Source organism: Dasypus novemcinctus, chromosome 14 (genome assembly GCF_030445035.2).
Source record: "Dasypus novemcinctus isolate mDasNov1 chromosome 14, mDasNov1.1.hap2, whole genome shotgun sequence".
Taxonomy (NCBI): domain Eukaryota; kingdom Metazoa; phylum Chordata; class Mammalia; order Cingulata; family Dasypodidae; genus Dasypus; species Dasypus novemcinctus.
In genome coordinates, this window is record NC_080686.1 from 47,558,542 (window position 1) to 47,582,305 (window position 23,764).

At 33.9% G+C, this 23,764-nt stretch overlaps 1 protein-coding gene across 5 annotated transcripts in view; it reads left to right on the top strand.

Annotated features, from left to right (window-relative positions):
• RALYL (RALY RNA binding protein like) overlaps nucleotides 1-23,764 on the top strand; it is a 757,145-nt gene that overhangs the window by 689,245 nt on the left and 44,136 nt on the right. For all 5 annotated transcript variants that reach the window (XM_058275682.2, XM_058275685.1, XM_071207892.1 and 2 more), the window contains one exon: nucleotides 14,545-14,658. In XM_058275682.2, the coding sequence (XP_058131665.1) occupies nucleotides 14,545-14,658 (114 nt within the window). The remainder of the gene's footprint in view (nucleotides 1-14,544; nucleotides 14,659-23,764) is intronic.

Below are 23,764 nucleotides of genomic sequence, written 5' to 3' on the forward strand. Positions count from 1 at the left end.
TTCTTTCAGAAATTGTATCAAATGTAGCACACTAATGCAAAGTGTCAATAATAGGGTGGTATATGGGAATTCTACTTTATGCATGATTTTTCTGTAAACCTACACTTTCTCTAATAAAAATGTTTTTTAAAAATTTATAGCAATTGATTCAGAACTCTAATTTGTTTTTAGAATATTATTCCTAAGAAAAGGATAGCAAAATATCCTGCATTCCCTGAGCTCACTTTCTAACAGAGAGGAGGCAAGCATAAGCAAACAAATCAAAATATGAGATTTTAGACAACAGAAAATCGTTGTGTAAAAGAACAAAGAGAGTCTATGACTTCCTTTCTGATGAGGTGTCATTTGAGCAGACCCAAAAGGAAATGAGGAAGTGAGAGAGTTGGCCCTGACCCTACCTGGGGCAAAGCAGTCCCAGCCACACAACTGGCCAGTGCAAAGACCTTAAATTGGAATAGTCAAGGAACAGCAAGGAAGCCGGCAGAGCCAGAGAGGGAAAATCGGGCTGGAAATAAAAAGAGAGTAGTAGTGGGAGGGCAGTTCTAATGCAACTATGTAGGTCATTATAGGGACTTTGAATTTAGTATGAGGAATTTAATCTGCATCCTAACCATTTAAGACAAGCACAGAAAATACTGTTAACCCTATTTTATTAAAGAATAAACATAGAGTAGTTGCTGGTAGAGCCAGGACCAGAACCCATGTTGGTTTCCTGATTCTCACACTTACATGCAATCTCCCATTCTTCACTGTCTTTTACCTCAGCTCCATTAGAAACATTATAAAAGAAGCACTATTGAACTATTTTGCTGTTATGGGAGAATATGTGAAAAATATTTCAGGAAACAGAAAAGTATCAAATGCTTCTGGAAACTCTCACTGAAGTTTGATGTAGTCAGAATTTGGCCAGACTTCTTAGAATAAACTAAATAGCAAATTAAATAGATGTCGTTTGCAAGTGCTTTTATATACATTTATGTATTTTGTAGATAGATAAATATGAATTCCCTTTTTGAACCTTAGAAATAAAAGATGAGTTTCTGCAGCAATATTTAAAGAGTCTCATATACTCTCAGAGAGCTTTTTGTGAGCTTTTTGTGTTTTTTTTGTTGTTGTTGTTCTTTATAAGAGGTTCTGGGGATTGATCCCAGGACCTTGTACATGAGAAATGGGAACTCTGCCACTGAGCTACACGTGCCCCTCAGATAGTAGTTTAAAAGCAAAGTTCTTGAATTTGGTTCTTGCTGTAGCAAACTGATCATTGATTTGCCTGTTAAGTTTACAGAAAACTTTTTTCCCACAATGATATTAACTTAATTTCAAATAGAATTATCGGAACCATCTGTGGATTGTTTTCCCTATGATCTCCTTTAAAGCAGTGTTTGTATTTTGTCTTTTTTAATGATTTCAGTTTTCTTGGCTCATGGGGAGAGAACAGAGTCTGTCAAATCTCCTCTGAGGATCATATTAAGGATTTCTCTTGCTTTTGTAATAATCAGATTTTGTAAACGGACATATGGGTAGAATATATTTTCTGCTTTAGAATAGAGCTGTGTGTATGTGTGCTTTTTAGATTTCAGATTGTTACCCAAATCCTCTATAGATTTCTTTTTCTGTGGCAAATTAATACGTTAAAATCTGAAAGAGATTATTTAGAATATTCCACTATGATGGTGATTTTATCACATTTTTTTTCTTGAGGTTTTATGTTCAATATTGCTTCACTGGTTTTGATACAATGGTTTATTACTATAATATATTAATAGCAATAATACTAGGAAAAAATAATAGCTAATACTTCCATTGTGCTTACTCTATGACAGCTATTGTTCTAAGCACTTTACATATATTAACTCAATTATTCCTCATAACTGCCTGATATGTTAGTTATTATTTTCATTCCCATTTTACAGGTGTGGAAAGTGTGGCATACAAATGTTAAGCAATTTGCCTAAGGTCACAGCCTGCCAGTTGATTCTAGAGAGTCTAAACTTATGAGCCCATGCCCTTTTCAATATTGCCTCTCTATAACTTTGAGAATTAAAACTTTCACAGTTATATAATATACCATTACAATTTTTAGCCTTGAATTCTACTTTGATCCTTTGCTTGATGCTTTGCTGATATGGTTTTCTTTTGGTTTTCATTTCTTTTCTACTTCAACTATTCCTTGTCACTTTATTTTCAGTGTATTTCCAAAAACAACATATATCTGGATTTAGGTTTTGAGAGCAATATGAAAGTCTTTGTATTTTATAGGGAAACTTAACCTATTTACATTTATTTATTTAATTAATATGTTTAACTTTATTTCAGATATGTAATTTATTAAATTTATTGATTCCTCTTTTTTTCCTTTCCTTAATATTGCTTGTTTAATGAACTTTCCTTTTATACTATTTTTTCCACCAAGCTGCTTTAATTTGGAAATTCTACCATGGCTCTGTATTTCATTAGTAGCACTATTAAAATACTAAACAGTTATAGGTGAATCTCTATGTAACTATAAAGCTCTTAAAATCAAACAATAGCATTCTAGCTCCCAACCAAGACACGTACTTTAGAGCATTTTTACTTCACCACTGCCTCTCCACCACCACCACCAACAACCAAGAAAGCTCAGGTTTTACACACACATAATAATTTTAGTTCACAAATTTTGTTACATATTTCCCCATTATATATCTTTTTTGTTTCAAAAATTCTATAACTAGTACTTGACCCACAGTGATATCATTATTATTAGTACTTAAAATTTTATAATATCTATTGTTCATACCTTTTCTCCTTTAATTTTTAGGTTTTAGGTTGCTTCTCAGATAATTACCTTGGGCAAATTAATAACAATTTCTAAACATATGCAGGACTGAAAAATTATCTTTGTCCCTCATATTTGCATATTTGGCTTGGTCTGGAATGATTTTACTGTAGTTCCTTTTTCTTCTGATATCCTACGTACATTACTCCAACATCTTCTCAATTCCATTGTCCCACATAAGTTCTGATGTCCACATCTTATTTTTCTTTGTTTTCAAGAAAAACAAGTTTTCTTTTTAAGAAAAACTTATAAGTTTTTCTTTTTATTCTCAGAAGCTCAGAAATCTCAGCAAGACATATCTGGAAATATGTCTTTTTATTAACTCTTCTTTGGATTTTATGAGACGTTTGAAAATGAAGACTCTAGTCTTTTTAAGTATCATCAACCAAAAATTTTTTCCAGCCTTTTCATTATTTTTCTTTTTGACACATATTTACATATTATATTAGGACTCCAACTTCTGTTCATCTTATCTATAACTATTTCAATTTTTTTTCTGTTTTTATTCTTAATTGTTAGTTTCTTCCTCCATTTAACATTCTAAACAATTTGTTTTTTTAGCAATTTCATTATTAAAGTGTTTTTTTAATCAGAAATTAAATATTTAATTTTGGAAACTCTTGTTTGTTTTTCTTCTGTTTAAGAGCTGTTGTGGCATTTTTATTAAAATTTTCTAACATTGGGCTTGCTTCCTCAGTAACCATTTGCTCTAGTTGCCTGCCTTCATGTCCCTTCTATAAAAACCTGCATTCCTTAAATGGTTTGTGTTCTTTAGAACCCCTCAACATCTGTACACATCAAGCTGTTGTTGTTTCTCAAGCACTGAAGTATTAAGAGTCAATGGGATTTCCTTTAAAATTGGGTGGTAACTGTCTTGGACCTCTCTCTCTCATTCTTTTTTTTTTTTTTTAATATATTTGTTATTTATTTTTAAAAGATAGAACACACAAAATGTTACATTAAAAAATATAGGGGATTCCCATATGCCCCACTCCCCACACCCCCCACTTTTCCCACATCAACAACTTCTTTCACTAGTGTGATGAACACATTTTGGAGCACTGCTACACAGCATGGATTATAGTTTACATTATAATTTACACTCTCTCCCAGTCCATTTGGTAGATTGTGGCAGGATATATAATGCCTTGCACCTGTCCCTGAAATGTCATTCAGGACAACCTCAAGTCCTGAAAATATCCCCATATTATACCTCTTTTTCCTTCTCCCTGCCTTCAGCAACTCCAGTGGCTACTGTCTCCACATCAATGACTTAATTTCTTCCATTGCTAGAATCACAAGAAGTCTGTAGTAGACTACCAGTAAGTCCACTCTAATTCATATTTTATTCTCCAGTCCTGAGGACTGCACGATGGTGATGCCCACTCCTCCTTTTAATTGAGAGGGGGCCTTGATCCCATATGGGTGATGGACAGGACTCTCCTGCTTGCAGTTGTAGACTCTCTCGGTTTCTTGGTGTGGTGGTTGTCCATCCTCACCTCCTTGTTAGCTGTCCTGAGTGAGTCCAGTGAACTGGAGAGTAAGTGTTGCAACTCTGCTGAGGCTCAGGGCCTACCTGGCACATGGACAGCCCAGAGATTCAAGTCCCTTGGACATATACCTACCAACTCCAGTGCCAATTATAGATTCAATAAAAGGGACAGAAGAGGCATGTGTAGTGAAGTCACATCTGAACTGGACCTCTCTTTTGACATATGAGAAGAGCTCCTTGTTTTCAGGTACAAATTGGGATATGCTATCTACTCAACAGTGCATCTTCCCTCTGGTAATGCCTGTGGAATCAATGGGACCACCAGACTCTTCAAGAAGTCTATACTTCATAGTGCTACTTACAGATCCTCTCTCCACTCTGAGGGAATTTACTGGTTCCTTCTCCCAGCAGCAACCCAGGGATCACTAATGTCTTTGCCCTGTGTTCTAGTGGAGGCAAGTTCTTTCCAAGGAGCTGTTGTCTCAGCAATTCCCCCAACCCACATGGACATGTGGGTTAATGTAAACTCAGATGTAAACTCAGATATCGTCAGTTATAATTTATTTCATTTTATAATTTAATTTAATTTATTTTTGTAAACTCAGATATCATCAGTTATAATTTATTTCATTTTATAATTTAATTTAATATAATTTATTTTTTAAAATTTGGGTCACCTCAATACAGAGTGTTCTTGTATTTCTATCCCTCAAATAAATACCACCAAGAATTGAAAATTTTAATTATTTTTCCTATATTAGAATAAAAAAGTTTACTAAAAAAGAAATGATAATGAAATAACGCTTATAGAAAGGCAAATTGCCAAAGTCAGCTACTCAGAGAAATGATCCAGACTACAGTTTGTCACTGAACTACATGCAATATAAGAATTAAATTAAAGTAAATCCAGTGGTGGGTCATAGATGGGGTATCTGATTTTTCTGGTTTTTGTGTGACAACTGTGACAGTCCTGGGATAAGACTACATCTGAAAATTGGACTATTAAATATAAAACAGAGATGCCTTGTTTCTAAAGAAATGTAATATATTTTATTCATAGGCAACAATTATTCTTTGGAGCTTGCATCAAGAGTACATTCGTTACTCTGGAATAATGCAGATAAATAATAGGTAGTAAGATTAGATTAGTTAAGGGAGAAAAATATTTTTGAGAGATCATCTAGTAAAATAATTATTAGAAAACTTTTGTGGACATATTAATTCTTAAATTGTGTTAATTTTAATAAGGTCCTTATCATAGAAAGGCAACAGATTGATCAATTCTATGCATGTTTCATATAGTTCTATATCTTTAGAGCACAAATCAAACAATTAACTGTAGATTAGTGTTATTTCAGTGAAACATAAATCTAAAAAAGATTTATATAAAATTCACTGGCAAGCATAACTAGAATCATGATTACACATACTCTCAAAGAGCTTATTGGCAGACAATATTATATATATATATGTATGTTTATACCTGTGTGTGTATATTTCAATGTATTCATATGTATGCACAGATTATATAATATGCTATATATTATATCTACTAATATCTACATATTTATACATACATATTTTCATTATTTGATTACTTTTATGATTAGTCTGATTTTGTGGAATACCAATAGTCTTCAAATTCATGTCACCAGTAAAAATTTTGAATGAAGTATATAATATATTTTGCTAATAATGGCTTAATCTGAATGAATATTTACTAAGATATCTATCTTGTTTTTTTATTAATAGCCATTTCCCAGTATGTAATGATTTGGCATGTTCAGAGGGGGAAATTAATGTCATAGCTTGGGTAATTTGTAATTTCTTCATAATTTTTAATATGTCTAAATTCTACTGAGGAGAAAAACCATATAAGAAAAAAATATATTAACATGATAATTTGCTAAAGATGAATACTGACAGTTTTTAAAATGGATTGCCTCTTAAAAATAGGTTACTGCCAGGTCTTTCTGTCTCTTTTCAAATCAGCTTGAATGAAGCAATAATCAACTTGTTCTGTCCCATATCATGGAGTCATGAGATAGAGAAGACATGATGGTGCAGATAAACACTTTACTGAAGAGAAGATATGTATACCCTTGAGCTTTAGCTGTAGTTTCTTATTGGAAATATCAGTGCTGTGTGGGAAAAAATTCTATTATATCACTTCTTTTAAATAGTTCATTTAAATTTGAATGTTAAACAAGGAAGTTCCAGAAAGTTTTCGTGTCTTTGGGCACACTCATCAATGGGTTTTCAGTGTCAGAATAGGTGACAGAATGATGTAAAAGATCTGAAGCACTTAATGGGAAATTAGAGATTTTTGTATTAAATTTAAGGAATAGTTCATGGAAAGTGTTGCTGTGTTGTTTTCTGTGTTTTGTTTTTTCCCCCAAAAGAACTTGAGATGGAGATAAAGCCTCAATCAGTACAACAATGTTACTATCCCTCTCCAGCAGAGAATCTGTTAAACAGCCCTAGCCACCATTATCTTGGGCAAAGTACACATTGTGCTGTGGAGGTTTTAAGAAAAGAAATTACTGTTGGCCAGAGGGGTTGTAGAAGATTTGGTAGACTATTTTGATTGAATTTAGAAGGGTAAAGGGGTATATAAAGAGGATAGAGGCAGAGAAACTCGCTCACCAGTATACTGTAGTGGGGAAGAGTGAGGCTGTGTCAGACTGCCTGGGGTGGAATCCGTGCTGCTCCCCAACTTATACCACTGCGGCCTCAGGGAAATCCCCTAACCCCTGTATGCCTTTATTTTCTCATCTGGAAAATGGAAATGATAATAATGTATATCTAGTAGGTCGTTATAAGATTTAAATTACTTATCCATATAAAGTGCTTAGGCAGTTCTTGGCTCTGCCATTTACTAACTGTGTATTCTAAAGCAAGATTATATGTTTTCTTGCGCTTTCATTTTCTCCTTATAAAACGAAAATAATATTACTGTCTTCTCCATAAAGTTGCTGTGAGGATTGAATGAGCTAATACATGTGTCTGATGTTATAAAGGACTCAGATAATAAACAATAATAACATTATTATTATCATTGACTGATATTATGTCTGGTATTAAGATCTCAATAGATAGTAAATGATAACAATTATTATTATTAATTATTAAATAAGCAAAGATTTAGTGCTAGGAATGCCAGTTGAGAAACTGAGGGCATTGTGATTAAACATAACAGAAAATAAAGTTGGATAACAGGATAATGAGAAACTGGGGAATATTGAAGGGTTTGGATTTCATCCAGGGGCAAGGGAAAAGACTCCGAGCAAAGTGGTACCTGATCAAAATAATATATTAAATTTCTATGATGAGGATTAAGTGTGTAGAAGACCTAAACAGAGTATGGAGATCTTTTTACTTTAAGGTCTACATTTGTAGATATTCTTTAGTTAAGTACGTAAGCGAGAATGAAATTCGGGTCCATTTAATTCATTCCCGGTAAATATGCATTTCTCAGCTCCATATGGTTTCACTGTCTCAAAACTGAGTACTACTTTGTATAAAGAAAGAAATGAAGTCCTGCTAAAATTACAACCTAATATTTATGGAGAGGGTAGCCCAACTAAAATAACTATAATGTATTTACAGTAAATAAATACATTTATGAACATCTCTGCTTGGCTTTTTCACTAGACTTTAATGTGGTTCATTAATATAACCAGATTAATACAGATGGGAAAAAAAGGCAAATTCAAGAAAGTTCTTATATCAATATAGCAGACTGTGTGTCTTTGGGAATATCTTATAAATCTTATAAATTGCAAGTTCCTTATTGTTGAATTAGTGTATGTCAAAGTGACAAATTGTTAAGTTCTGTGCAAATTGTGTGTATTCCCTCCCTTATTTTTTATATTAAGTAAGTTTATCAAAGGCTAGGAAAAACAAAAAGAATAACAAACTAATATTATTGTTAAAATTAAAATGATTACTAACATTTAAACATTTTTTTAGGAAGTTCATAGGAAATATGGAGTTGGGGGGTAGACCAGATAATTATCTAGACCAGAATGTCACAGCCTCGGCACTATTGACATGTTTTGACCAGATAATTCTTTGTTCTGGTATGTGGGGACTATCCTGAGCATTATAGGATATTTAGCAGCATTCCTGACCTCAACCCATGGAAGCCAGTAGCATTCCCCACCCAAGTTGTGACAATCAAAAATATATCCAAACATTGCAAAATGTCATGGGAAGAAGGGGGGACAGGCACACTCAATCACCCTCTGCTGAGAACTCTAGACAGTTGAAGTTTATTTATTTGTCCCTGAATTGATATGACCCATTGGGGATTAAAATAAAGTGATATAATTTTTACCACATTAGCCACAGATGCAAGCATTTGTTTTTAGTGGACAGATGGTATCATCCTGTGTAACTAATTTCCTTTTCAGATTATATCTCATGTCACAGCAAAAGGCACAAACATCATTTTGTTGACTGTATCAAAATGTAATAACATTTATCACCAAAATCAATGAACTTCTTAGAGAGTGCAGTTCTAAAATTATTTAATATGATTATTTACCCAAATACTGTAGTGATAGGTTAGGAAGAATGTTTAAGATTATCTGCGTGAGGCAAACATGACTCTTAGTTTCTCTAGTGTTACTGTTGCAAAAGAAAAATAAAAATTAAAAAAAACTGAAGCAATTTATCCCAGGAACTTTGTTTATTTTTTCCCCATTTCTCATGTTCTTGAAGGCTCCATGGGCCCAGCTGCTTGGGGACTTCATGCTTAACTTTTGGCTGCTGGCGATCCTCAAGTCCTCTATCATATGGCAGGATCAAAAAGGGCAGCCTCCTTTTCCTCAGTGTCTCTCTCTGTGTCTCTGTTTATATAAAGCTCCAGTAAGAGGGCAGAAATCCAACCTGAGTCATGTTTCACTGTCAAAAGAGCCCCACACCCACAGGAATGGATTTGTTCAAGAACGTAGCCTTTTTCTTTTGGGGATTTATATTATAAAATAACGTAAAACTGTCACCCTGATGGTTACTAAAATGCCTGCTGTGTGAGTATACTTGATGCTAGGACAAACATCCTGTATATTAGCTTAAATTACCATTTCTCATTGGTAATGCCCAATTTTATTTTTCTACCTCTGGTCTCTCCTATAATCTCCAGACTCATGTACCCCACTGCCTACTTGTCACCTGCATTCAGTACCAATAGGCATCTCAAATTCACAAGTCTAAACAAAATTCCTTATCTTCTTCCTACAACCTGAGCCTCCAGCAGTCTTCCCTGTCACAGCAAATGACAATTATATTCTTCCAGTTAACAGAGCCCAAAAGTCATGGAGCTCTTCTGGGCTTCGCTCTTTCACCTACACTCTACTTCCGATCCATCAGCAAATCCTGTTCCCTCAGTTTTTAAGATACATTCAGAATCCATCTGTGTCTCACCACTCAACTTCTAATACCTGGTCCAGGACAATCTACCATCATCTACCATCATTGATCCCATGAATGATTTCCACAGCCTCCTTAGTGGTCTCCCTCCCACCTTATAGTCTTTTCACAATGTAAGTCAAAATGATCCTCTTCAAATATAACAGTTGTCCCCATCTTAGATTTTAGGGTTGCCCTAATAAATTATCACAAACTGGGTGGTTTTAAACAACAGACATTTATTCCCTCACAATTCTGAAGGCTAGAGGTCCAAAATTAAGTTGTTGGCAGGGAAATGCTCATCCCTTCCTTTGCTCTTTCAGCTTCTGGTAGTTTCTGGTAGCTCTGGGTGTTCCTTGGTTTGTGTCAGTATAACTGAAATCTCTGCTTCCATCTTTACTTGGCCATCTTATCACTGTGTCTGTGTGCCTGTGGCCATATTTCCCTCTTCTTACAAGGACACCAGTCATATTGGATTAGGTCCCACTCTAATCCAGGATGGCCTCATTTTTAATTAATGAATTACATCTGCAAAGGTTCTATTTCCAAATAAATTCACATTCTGAGGTTCCCAGAGGACATGAATTTTGGGGACTCCTAATCAACCCAATATACATCCTTATCACTGAGAGTAAAAGTCAAGTACTTAATCTGGTCTAGTAATTAGATCTAATCTTCCCTTTACCCCTGGCTTTTCTACATTAGAGACTTTTTACCTTAAGAATTGTAGAACAGCAAGTTGATTTAAAGTATGCAGCATTATTCTTAGAGGAAAAAAAATACTAACTCACATTCTCTAATACTCTATATAAAAACAAAGGCCTTGTATTCTATGCAATGTATCTTTAAAGATGAAGATTGTGCATTTTAGAGGATTGGATGGAAATGGGAAAAAATACAAAAGAGAATTTGCCAAAAGTTCCCTTCTTATTGTTTCAATTGCTTCTGATAAAGAAAAGACATATTTCCAAGCTAATCTTTTTTGCGCCCTCTATTTTCTTATCTGTCGCCACACTAGGCAATCAATTACTGGAGAAAGTACCTGCCACATACATATACATTGGAAACAAAGCTTTTAATAAAATTTGTTGCACTACTTTGAAATTGGTAATTCAGTTATGTAATGGGTGACTGTACATAATGCATACACATACCTTCAAATTTCCTGGTATTTGTTAACTGCTTACTTTGTTCAAGACACTGGACTAGGATTTTTCAGGAATGAGGAAAATAAAGGATAAACTATCTTCTTTCCATTCAAGGGAGGTTGATTTTAGAGAACCTATGATTACGTGAATCCAATGATATGCGTCCATTTCTTCAGCTTCAGACAGTTGTCCACAATTCCTTCCTTTATGGATGTCATATCATCAAGTATAAGAATGATTTATTAATCAGGAATCTGAATAACTTTTCAGGGATCTAAGTTATGGTGAGAAATAGACAGTTTTAGTTAGGTACTAGTTATGCTTAATATGATTTAGCATCTCCTTTTAAAGCCTGCTAATTTCATTTTGAAATAAGAGGAAAAGCTTATCAAAACACAGAAAATATTCAAAAGCATAACCCCTGAAATTCTTGAATACCTATTAAAGTCTTTACTCTCAAGAAGCTTACAATTTAATAATAAAAGTAAGTCATACAAATGAAAAGTCCCAATTATGTTTCGCTCTCAAGAAACTTACAATTTAATAATAAAAATAAGCTAAAAGAAGAGTCAACAAACAGTATATGTCTACCAGTAAAATGTGACATGTCAAAAAGATTACAGGTGAGAGATATCCCCTCCAGTGGGTTAATCAAGGAAGAATTCATGGAAGAGGCAAGACTTAAACTAGGTGGGTAGGGTTTTACCAGACATGTTTGGAGGAGATAGTGTTTGCTGGAAGATATATGTAAATAATAACAATAATAGAAATAATCATATCTATTGCTTCTACCATTTATTGAACCTGATTACATGCCAGCTGGGCAGTACTGATTGCTTTATGGTCATTATCTTATTAAATTTTCATAACAATCCTCTCAGGTAGATGATGGGACTAATAGAGGTGATGAAATTGAAGTTTAATATTAGAAGCAACTTCCCCAAGGGACATAGATGTGAACTATTTCTATCTGGTTCCAAACAGTACTTGATTAAGGACTAAGCTGTTGTATTCAAAAGAGTTCACCATAAGAAAAAATTGAATATATCACTATAAACCTACTTTGGAGCATACCCTGAATACCAGTGTAAAGAGTTTGGTTTGTGCATGTGTATGTGTTTCTGGGGTTATTTTTCCTATAGAAAACCAGGACATTTTGAAAGTATTTTCAGTAGGAAAGGTTTATGATAAGTACTATTCAGAGGACAATATTTAAGAGGCAGGGCAAATGTAAGGCAGAAGGGCAATTAGTGCAATGAAAAGAGTACAATGAAAATGCATAGTCATGTTCTGAAGTTACAGTGCTCCTTAATTCTCTAATAACTTATTTGGGGGAAGAATATCAGAAATCAAAGAAGTTGCAAAGAGGAAAAATACTCTGTCTTTAGTGTAATATGTACATCGTTATGATGGAGCAAATTAAAACATATAGGTGCTTAATGTAAACCATAGTGCAGTAGAGAAATAGTTAAGAGGAGCAAAAATAAATAAATAAGAAAATAAATAAGAAAATGAATGCAGAAAAGAGATAGAATACATTAAAGAGGTGGATCATCCCAGGAAGTCTATCTGGAAACCAGGCAAAAGAGCCAAAACCAGGCCCTGTCTATGGATCGTAACTCCAAATGAACAAAGGTAAAAACAGGACTAGATATATTTTTTTCTAGATATATTTTTAGATATATTTTTTCAAGGTTTCTTCCTAGGATGACACTGAGGCTCGAAGTACAATAGGGAAAGGAAAGTCGATGGGGCTGGCAGGTTCAGGATCCTGTCACCCATTGTGTTCACTGGCATGTTCCAGACTTCCAAGGAGCAGGCATGACCATTTTGTAAGCCCTGATTTGCAGGAGCTTTGATGAGCATTTTCTTCCTTCAGTCCAAGAAAGAAGCTGGGGAACCTGCACAGGACTAAAGTCTCATTTCAACATTTCTGTTAGGAACTAAGAAAAAGCTAACAAAGCCTCTCTCAAATCATGCTTATTCTATCTAAGCTTAAATAGTATGAATTAATGAGCTTCACATTTTACAATGACTTGGCTCTGATCTTAAAAGGCATCTAGTGCTAGATCAGGGTCTAGACTCAAAAGAAACCTTCACCTCCTGGACACATTAGTTGCTATTTGTGAATCCAGATTTCTAGTTGTTTTGCAATGTAGCTTCTGCAAAGTGAGATATTTTTGGTTTATTGGTTTGTGTTGTTTTAAAAAGGTAAACAAATAAGAATTAGTTGATTGAAATTCTGTCCTAAATATTGGCTCTACTTGCTAAGAAATAAATTCTATTAGTTTCCATCCATAGTCCCATTTCTCCTGCAATGAAAGCTAATATAATAAGATAAAATATTTTCAATTAAATTTGATAGGTTTAAGTAAACGATATGACATGCTTCCATCAAAGGAATAAGGAGCATTCTTCAAAGCAGAATCAATTTGCATTTGTGACACGATGTTTTTCAAATTAGGCTGTGATTCAACAATGATACTTTGACATCTTTGGAGTAATTGACTTAAGGAATAATTCTCTGTTTTAAAACTGTGTTCTACTTTCAGTTTGGTACTTCATAAGAAGAACACTCAACAAGGCCACTGAGTCTTAAGTTTTTATTTTGCAATCTACTTTGCATTATAAGTAAAATATTCTAACTTTTGAGAAAAAATACGGTTTGATGATTAGAAATATTTTCTTATTTTTATATTGGAAAATATGTATTCTTACTTTGGGCACCTAATGTATATATTATTTAAAATATCATATATATCATACCCTGTATCTTAACTGACAAGTGTGTCTATTTTAAGCAGAGATGGCATTTTGTTTTTTGTTTTTTTGTTTTGTTTTGTTGTTGTTTTTTATTTCCTACAGGCTAAGGAATCAAGTTAAACAATCTAGTTTCTTCAGAAATTTCAGGGGAAATATCCAAGCTTAGATCACTATAAACCTGAAGAAAAGTAAAATGAAAAGTTGTCAATCCTGACATTAGTCCCATTTTTTTTTCTCTTAGACATCATATTAAACACCAGAAACCTGAGATGGGAACCTTGGCTGGAGAAAATGTCAGTGGGAACTTCAGTGAATTTCCTTTCCTCCAGGCCCCAGGGCTTATAGAGAGACAAGCAAACCTATTGCCTCATTTCTTAATAAGAATGGATGACATAACAAGAGTTTAGATAAGTGGAAAAGAGTTCTCTAGCACCTAAGACATTCTTAAAGAGGATAAACGTCATATCCTGGTTTCAATCAATCACCAAGGAACTGGATTTCAACCATTGACTGTTGAAATCTATATTACAAATAGTGCCTTGAATTAATATTAGCATACCTATCACCATTTAATCATTCCTCAATCTAAGGCCATCTTACATTGCAGATTTATTCTACTATTTGCCAAAGTGGAATTTAGTTATTTTTATAAAACATTTCTAATTCCTTTACCCTTTTACATAGCCTTTGGTCAAAATGATTTCCTATCTCTGAGATTCACTGCTTATAATGATTAAGTCATCTAGTGTTCCAGGAACATTGGAAGAAAAGAGATGCTGATAAAACTAAAAAGAATCCTGTGTGGCTTGACACAGTCTTGAGAAAACACATGGGGTATCTATGAGTTTTGCCCTATGTGAGTCGGTGCATTTGATGTTCTTCTGCTTTCTTTCCCCTTTTCCTCTTTCCAGTGAAATCAGATGAGTTACAGACAATCAAGAAAGAATTAACCCAGATCAAAACTAAAATTGACTCCTTGCTAGGGCGCCTGGAGAAGATTGAGAAGCAGCAGAAGGCGGAGGCAGGTAAGTGAAAAGGATCTGTGACCACAGACATGTCAGAATTAGACCAGTGAGGCACCATCAAACACAGACAGCACAGGGTGAAGGGGACACTGACTGAGTTTAATAGAGTTTAATATAGATACATGGAATAAATAAAGTTTTAAACCAAGAGCTGCAACAATGGAATATGATTTTTTTTCTTTTAGAGAACATGATCTGAGTCTTCAACGATTCATATTGAAAAAAAACCATGGAAAAGTATTTGGATGATAATAAGAAGTAATGGTTGAATCACAAGTGAAAGTTTATATATTGATATCAAGTAATCTTGAATAAAATAAAATCAAGCAATAGAATAAGGCTGTCAGGTTAAAATAACATTCACATTTCATTAAATTAACTGCAGCAAAAGTTACCGGATTTAGCAAATCACTACAAAGCCCAACTCCTGCCCTGTTGCCACTCAAAACTTTAGTGCCCCATTTCAGGAAACTCACCACCCATAGTATGTCCCTGGCCACCCACTGGCCAAGTTATTTGATTATATCCTTTTACAACTTCATGGCCTCTTTCCTTTGAATTATCAGCCCTGGCCACGGTTCTATTATAATACCATTCTAATGACGTTTTCATGTGTCTGCAGATATTTTTAGAAGCATAGAATATGAGAAGTGGGGAGAAGCTTAAAAATGAGTTAGTCCATAGTTTGAAAATTGTGTTCTCCTTAGGCTTTAGATGTTTCAGGACCTCCTTGGAAATTGTGAAATGGGGATTAGGAGATCATCATGTGCCTCCTCCAAACCCAACCCTTACTCCAGCCATTGTAGCCCTACCTTTATCTATTTTACATACTGGGATTCAGCATAACTTAATTTGCTTAAAGAATTTCACTTAAATAAAGTGGTGAAAGCTATTGATCAGATTCTACCTTGTTTCACAGATAAGAAAACAAAGACTCAAGGAGAAAAATTGATTTTTCTGTTGCTAGTTAAAGACAAAGGTTGGATTCAAACCCAAGTCTTATGCCTGAATCTAGTGCCCTTTCTGATGTAGAGCCTTTCTGATGTAGACCCAGGGTCTGGTCACAGGATTTCACTAAAAACAGTTGGAATCTGAAACCCCCAAGCTACAACAAGCCCACCAATTTTTTTGGCCATATCACTTACTACAATGGTGATGAGCGATAAAGGACTCAAGAATGAAAAGAAGCTCGATGTAAGGTGGGGAATCAGCTTAATGGAGAAGAGAGAAATCAACTTCAGTTCAAATCCTCACGCTCTACATAGTTTCAGTTTTCTCAATTATAAAATGAGGATAGTAATGGCTATCTCACAGGTCTCTTTTGAGAAGTAGTTGAAGAAGCATATGTACAGTATGTACGATATATAGCACAGTAACTAGCACAGAATAAAGGCTCAATAAATAGTAGCTCTCTGGAAATGGTAGCAACACAACTGTATACAGACAAATGAACATTTCCCATTTCCCTTCTACTTTCATGTAGCCCATTTTTTAAACAATACAAGGCATGTACATAGCACATTAGGTAAATTCTCACTTGATGTGGATAAGAAATGGGAGATTAAATGGAATCATTTTGTTAAAAAATATCTATTGCAAATATATTTTCTACCAAGAAGGATCTTCTGCCTCTACTTCTTAATAGAGAAATAGAGAAATTTTAGATTTTATAAAGTTTTTTTTTTATGTGCTGGTTTATGACACTAAAGTGTCACTATAGTTGAACTATCCAGTGATGTTGCCTAAATCAATATTTCCCTTTGAGGAACTTCTGTGAAATTCATTATTATGTAAAACAACGCTTACAGCAAAGGACTTTGATAGCCAATTTGCACTTCAGTTTAAAGGATTACAGAGAACTCATTTAAATATAAATCACCTCAAAGAGAAAAATGTGATCCTTATTCTATCATATTCTACCTTCCAGTTTGCTGCAATGAATAATACCTTATGCATATCTTCTTGCATGATCATCTATAAACATAGCATTAAAAATTCAAAGCTTGCATTTTCCTTTCATGAAAGGCTAACACCTTGTTTTTGCATGAACTTAAACTTTTCCAGTATGAGACAGTTACTTTTAAACTGATAGGATTGTTTCTTTACTTTTTATGTCATTCTTACTTTAACAAGTTAGGAAGAAAATAGAATTAGTTTGCAATTTCATTGTCTTAATAAATGTCTCCTTAGTGTTCATATTTATGGAGAAAAGATGATCGTTGCCTATATTTTTCCATATTTTCTTTATGAAAAGAAACTAGAGTTATATGAAAAGCATCAACACTATTATAGAAAGTGGAAGTAAATTCAATAAAATTCATTTAAAAATATGCAATTCTTCTTTATTAAATTTTAGGGGGCACTCCTTTTAATGCTTAATTGACTTTCAAAGCTAATTATTTGGTAGCTAGCATTTACTTTTCATTAGTACTTCTTTTATACATCTCTCATTTCCAAATTGCTATTAGTCATTTCATAATAAAAAGTAATCAGCCCAGAGGTAGTAGCAGCATGGAGATGGAAGATCAAGAAGAAAACGTAGGAAAAGCCACATAAATTGGAGCTTGTCCAGAGTCCAAATTTCATTTTATCATTTGTACCATTTTTTTCTTTTTTGTTTGAAGTGAATTTCTATACTATCATGAATAATTACAATTAAATGTAAGTACATTATTTTAGATTCTCTACTCTTTAAACTACTTCTAATAGATGTTTCAATTTCTTTCTTTGACTTTGTAAGCTTCTTGAGAACAGATCACATCTTCTCTAATGCTTCCCAAAACCATGTGCTATGGCCAGTGTATTACTTAGCAAGTCATTTGATTCTCTAGGTCTGAATCCATTCAAATGTAAACTAGAGGGATGAATTATGTACTCAAATGTATATTTCAACTTTTAAAATTAAATTTATAATTTGTATGAATCATCATGCATTTATCATTTTTTTCCATTGAATAACACAAATAATACAACTCTTTTGAGATGCAGTGACTGTATAGATTACTGAAAGCAATGTATCCCACCTGATGTCAGTTTAACCTAGAATTGTGCCTCATTCCTCCATGATTCTTTTAGAAGACATACATATAAATTGCCAAATATCAGGCGTTAAATGATCAAAAGAGCAAGAAAGAAAAGTAAAGGCTGGGTATCATACAATAGGCACAATTACCCCATGGGTATCTGCATTTTTTTTTAAGTTTTATTCAGTTTTCAGACAGACTCAAATGAACAAACAATAAGACTTTATTTAGTCCAACTTTATTTTTAGTGGTATGTTTAATACTTGGTCAGTCAGTCTCATTTGGATGATTGCCAAAGATAACATCCTATGTTAGAACTACGTATTAGAAGGGTCATAAACTATAGCCCCATAGTATAAATTCCCCCTGTACATATATTTGGTATAAAAAATAATTTTAAAATTAGTTGCCAAAAATTAGAATATTACAAATAAATATTAAAATATGTGACTTCTCTTGAAAATATTGGAATGTCAATACTGCTGCTCAGTTTTCACTTGGCATGCACTTTTCAGTCTGCTAATATCTTTATATAGCCAGTTCACGTGACTGAGACCCCTCTGGTAGGTTCTTCCTTACATTGAGCCAAAATTAATCTCATTTTTACTTTGATTCATGTATACTTTTTATGTTCTGTGTAAATAAGCTTAATGTCTACTTCCTTGTGAATGTAATGGACAGTTCAATATTTAAAGAGTACTATAATATCCTCACCCCTCCAAAACCATTGAACAGTCTATATAATCGGCCCACGGATAATCAATTTAACTGCATTCAAAATTTGATTATCATATCTTTATAGACTTCTTTTCTCGTGTAACTTGGTTTTCCAACTTGAACAACCATCATCTCTCTTGTAGGAGAATTCTATATTTTGTCAACCACAAATTGTGATATTCAGAATGTAAAGCATTGCTCCAGATATAATCTGACTGCTGCAGCCTATAACATGACTATTTCTGTTCTGAATACCTTGCTGTTATCATTGACCCTTAAGACTGAATTGGTAATATTTCAGGTTAAAGATGATAGTCTGAACACATGGCTTGAGCTCTGCTCTTTCCAGAAACTGCATTAAAATAAAATGGGATTATAAAAATAAGCAAAACATAAATAAGCCCCCAGGAATAAAGACAATGGGGATAAAATTTTAGAAACTGTATGGAGATGTTTACCTGACTTGTACATCCAAGAAAGCTGAATCCATTTTTAACCAGAGAACTTCTGAAAGAATCAAGAATTGAAGGCATCAGATTTATTTGGAAGAGGGGTTATAGATAGTCTGAAAGTTTGTTTTAGAAACAGACTTCTATATCTGCATTTTCAATGTGCAGCCAAAGAACTGTTCCTGCCCCTCTTTGGCAGAAGACTAGAGATAAATCCTTTAACAACATCTCAGGACTGGGAGACAACAAACAGTGTTGAAATAAGTGGAGAGAAAGAAAGTTTATGCACTAAATATAGAAATGCCAAGCCTTCTCCCCCCCTCAGATGCCAGACCACTGAAAGGACACTAGAAGAGTCTTCAATTGAGAACATGAGGGAAGATTTAAAGATGTTGCAGTAGAGGTCCCCAAGAAGAGTCAACCAGATTTCCCTGCAGAAACAATACACTCCTCTGCTCACAATGTTTTCAATCATTATTTAATGTCCCTCTAAATTGAACAAACAATAATCACCAGAGGAAAACATTTAACATAAAAAATTAGAGCGAACAAATTATGAAGAAAAAATAAAAAATTTTAAATGCCAATTAATACCTTCAAAGAGATGAGAAGATACTGCATTCAAGAAATAAGACTTAAAACTGAATATTCATAGAGTAGATTTTTTTAAAAGTTCTTAGGAATCAACATGTGATAGTACAAATGAAAAGCTCAATACAAAGGTTGGAAGACAAAACTGAAGAAACTCTCCCAGAAAAAATATACAAGAATATAGATATAGAAAACAGGTGGGGAAATATAAGAAAACTAGAAGATGGATATCTTAATATCAGAGTTTCAGAAAGAGAGAGGAGAATGATCATCAAAAAATAATAATAATTAATACCCAGAACTGAAAGACATACTTAACCAGATTGAAAAGATCCACCAGTTGCCTAGAAGGATGAAGGAAAATAGACAAAGAAATACATCAAAGCATGTGATTGTAATATTTAGAACACAGAGACAAAGAGACAATCCTACAAGCTTAAAGTGAAACAAAGAGGGAAGGAGGAAAGAAAAGAGAGAGAATGAGTTTTCATATAAAGGAACAGGAAACAGAATAGCCCTCTAGAAGCTAGAGGGCAGTGGGAAAAATGCCCTTAAAATTCTGAGGGAAATTATTGCTTAACTAAAATTCTATATCTAACACCCAAATTATTAAATCTGAAGATAGATTAATTTTCAGATATGCAGTTTCAACACATTTACATCCAATTTGCCCTTTCCCTGAAAAGTACTGAAGGATGTACTTTACTTAAATAAGGAAATAAACCAAGAAAGAGGAAAATATAGCTTTCATAAAGGAGGGAATCCAAAGAAGAGAGTCAAATGGAATCTCCAACCATTCTGATAAAGGAGATCCCATGGTATGATATGAGTTGTGTGGGAAATCTAGAGAGAAATGAGCCTAAATCTGAACTGGTCAGTAGCTCTGGGAGAGACTTTTTAAGAAGATGAAATTAATAGAATAACTAATGGGTGTGAAAGTGGGCATGTTCAGAAAAAATTTACACATCTATGGGGGTGGAAAAAGTGTATATGCATACATAGAGAAAAAATAAAATAAAATAAAATAAAATTTTTAAAGCCTGAGGCAATTGTTAATCCTAAAGAAAAAAACTTATTTTTCAGAAAAGTAATAATTGTACTTTGCTGAGCTGTGTAAAGCATATATGTAGTTATAATTATTTAAATATTATATGTAATTCAAACTATACTATTTCAAGGAAATGAGAAATGAATGAGCATTGTGTAAAAGAGAAAGAATCCTCAACTTCCTAAGGACAATGTCAACAGTGCATAAAATTGATCAAGAAGTAACAATATAAACATATTTTTTACAGATAGGACAAGTATGTAAAAGAAATGTATGGAAAGCTGTTGAGGAGGTAGAAAAGGTGAGGAGGCAGAAAAAGAAGACCACTCCTTTTCATAGCAAGCCTTGTAGCAATATTTGACACAAAGTAAGTTAAAATTTTTTTAAGCTAAATTTAAGGGGAAAAAAGAGATCGAATTGTCTTTTGTAGCAGTTAGATCAAAAAATTTCCAACTGCTTACTGGGGAGCTTCCTGTGGCTATCCTTAGATAACTCAATCACAGTCTTTTCAAAATTGAACTCATTATCTTTCTCCCCACTTTCTCATTCCAATATGTTTTTCTCTCTGCATCCTGTCGTCGTCATATCACCATGACAAAAATCCTATCACCAAATTGCAAACCTCAACATCATCTGATCCTTCCGTGTCTAGTGTTGCCAGATCTTAACTTTGGTCACCAAAATATCTTTTAACTCCACTTTCTTCTTTCTGTTTTCCCAATGCTGCTGCCAACACCCAAATGCTCATCATCTCTCATTTGCATGGCTACACTCACCTTACTTTTTTAAAACAACTTTATGAGGTATATTTTCCATATTATAAAATTAACCCATTTCAAGAGTACAATTTAATGATATTTTAGTAGTTTTACTGAGTAGGGTAACCACTACAATAAATTAGTTTTGCGACATTTTTTAGCTCCCTAAAATTGTACCACCTTTTAGCTAGTCTCTCTAGTCTATTCTCTTTCCAATTCACCTTCCTTATGGCAAATAATTTATGTTTTTAAAAATATTTGAAGCCCCAGACTTATGAATCAAGCTGAATTAGGTTTATATCCTATTGGAGACCTTGTTCCAAAACTTACTGGCTACATGAACTTTGGAAAGATACTTATAAAATTTAGGAAATGAGGGTCCTGATATCTATAACTTATTGAGATTTGAAGAAACGCAACATCTCAATGATCTTAAAAAGTGATTTACAACACATTGTTGTCAGCTCACCAATCCAGGTTATTTCATGTGAACAACTTGAGGTCAGTCTCCCCCAAAATGTACTTATGTTACTGATATTTTAATCTGAAAGTGTTCCTCTTATTTATCTTTCCTAATGTGATTCTTTGGAATACCATCCATAATAAACTGGGTCTTTCTAAATGGCATTTACTGGAATCATTGAGTTAAATTTCCTATACACTTCACACACACACACAAAAGTGTTGTAGAATTTTTAAAATGCAATTTATACTGGAATGTAAAAGCAATGATTCTAGGATACTAGCTTTACCCTAATGAATAATGTGACTGTTTTTGGATGAACATTCATTCTTACCATCTGCTAAGTACAATTCAGCTAACAATTAGCTACCAATTAAGGCAGCATGTCAAAAAACTTAATTGCCAACTCAACCAATTTTAGTGGTTATATTAATGATAATAGCTATAAAGCAAACTAAATTTAATAAGATGCTTTGAACATAAATTCCAATAATTCTAACTTATTTTCTGAAACAGATATAGCTTTCAAAGTAGAAGTAAAATGTGCAGAAAAATATTTTAATATGATAATTGAAATTTAATATCAAATCTCCTTTTATGGCTTTTTAAAGCCTGAGGCATTTTCCCTTAAACAGAAACACTTATTACTGCTTGCTTGTCACTACTTTTCCTTTGATAGCCATTTTTTTTAATCCAGAACATATGTCCCTAACTAAATGGTCTTTTTCACTCTTGAGTGAAGTTGTCCTGTTTTTACTGACGAGATCAATACACTCTTCTGTTCTATCAAAATGGGCCATTTTTCTAAAGCTATATTAGAAAATAGCTCAAGCTGTGAAGTAAGATCTCCTTAAGTTGGAATTCCAACTCTCTCACTTATTAAATGGATGACCAAGGAAAAACACATTGCTGAACTTATTTGGGTCTCAGTTTCCCATCTGTAAAATAAATAAGTCTATACTGCAGAATGTTTCAAAGATTAAAGTTATTGAATGTTACATGGTTAATACACAGTAAGAACTCACTATCTTGCAGCCATTATGTACCTTCTTATTTTGTTGAAATCCATAATTTAGGTGATTTTAGAGCTATCTTTTAAGTATAACTGCAGGCTTTTTAAAATTCTTAATACAGTCTTTCAAAAAAAAAAAAAAGGCTAATACTAACTCACCTCTCTTCTCCCAAAAGAAATGCTATAGCCATCCATCACTCTCACCCTACAGACATGCCAAAGAGGCAGATGTTCAAAGTCAGTTCTCCACCCTGGAACCACTTGAAGGCTTCCACATTTAATTTTTCTAGTGGAAACTTGTCAATGTAAACATAAACAGTTTTCTTCCAAAAAATTCAGAATTCATGTTTTACTTTGACATCATGGGAAGGGGCTGTCATGTACAATGTGGCAAGGAGGGTTCTCCTTGGATTCGTAGTTTTGCCACTTTGTTGACAGATTCAACTATCACTTTGACTATGACAGGGGTTTGACAATCAGACATTTATTTTCATTCATTGATTCTGTTGTGGAATTTAAGAGAAGTTCAATTATTTGAGAATAGAGAGGCCAGGACTCAGGAATGATTTTGAGAAGGAAAAATGGTTTATTGACGGCCGGCCGGACTCGGGAACTTTCTGTTTGAATCCCGAGCCCCGAACAAGATTTTCAAACGTCTTTTATACAGAGAGGAAAGGCCAAATGGTCCCTTTGTTTCAGTTCTCAATAGGCTTCAATTAGCATATATCTCTTTCACATCTTAGGTAAGCTTTTAGCAAGGACTCCAGACATTTTAGATAAGCCTTGGTTTTTGCATTTCCCCTAAATACTTAAAGTTTATAGCCCTTGCTTTGTTAAACATTTCCTGGGACTGGAGCCTGCTGTCACCGTCCCTAAGGGCAGGACTGCAGCCTCTTACCGTTCCACACCCACAAGTCAAACAGCTTAGTTATTTCTGAAGAGACAAAGAGCCTTCCACCCATAGCCCACATCAATTCCACAATTCATGAACATATTCAGCAAACTTTTAATTTGTGTTTAAGACTCTGAGTTGGCCAACAGGGAT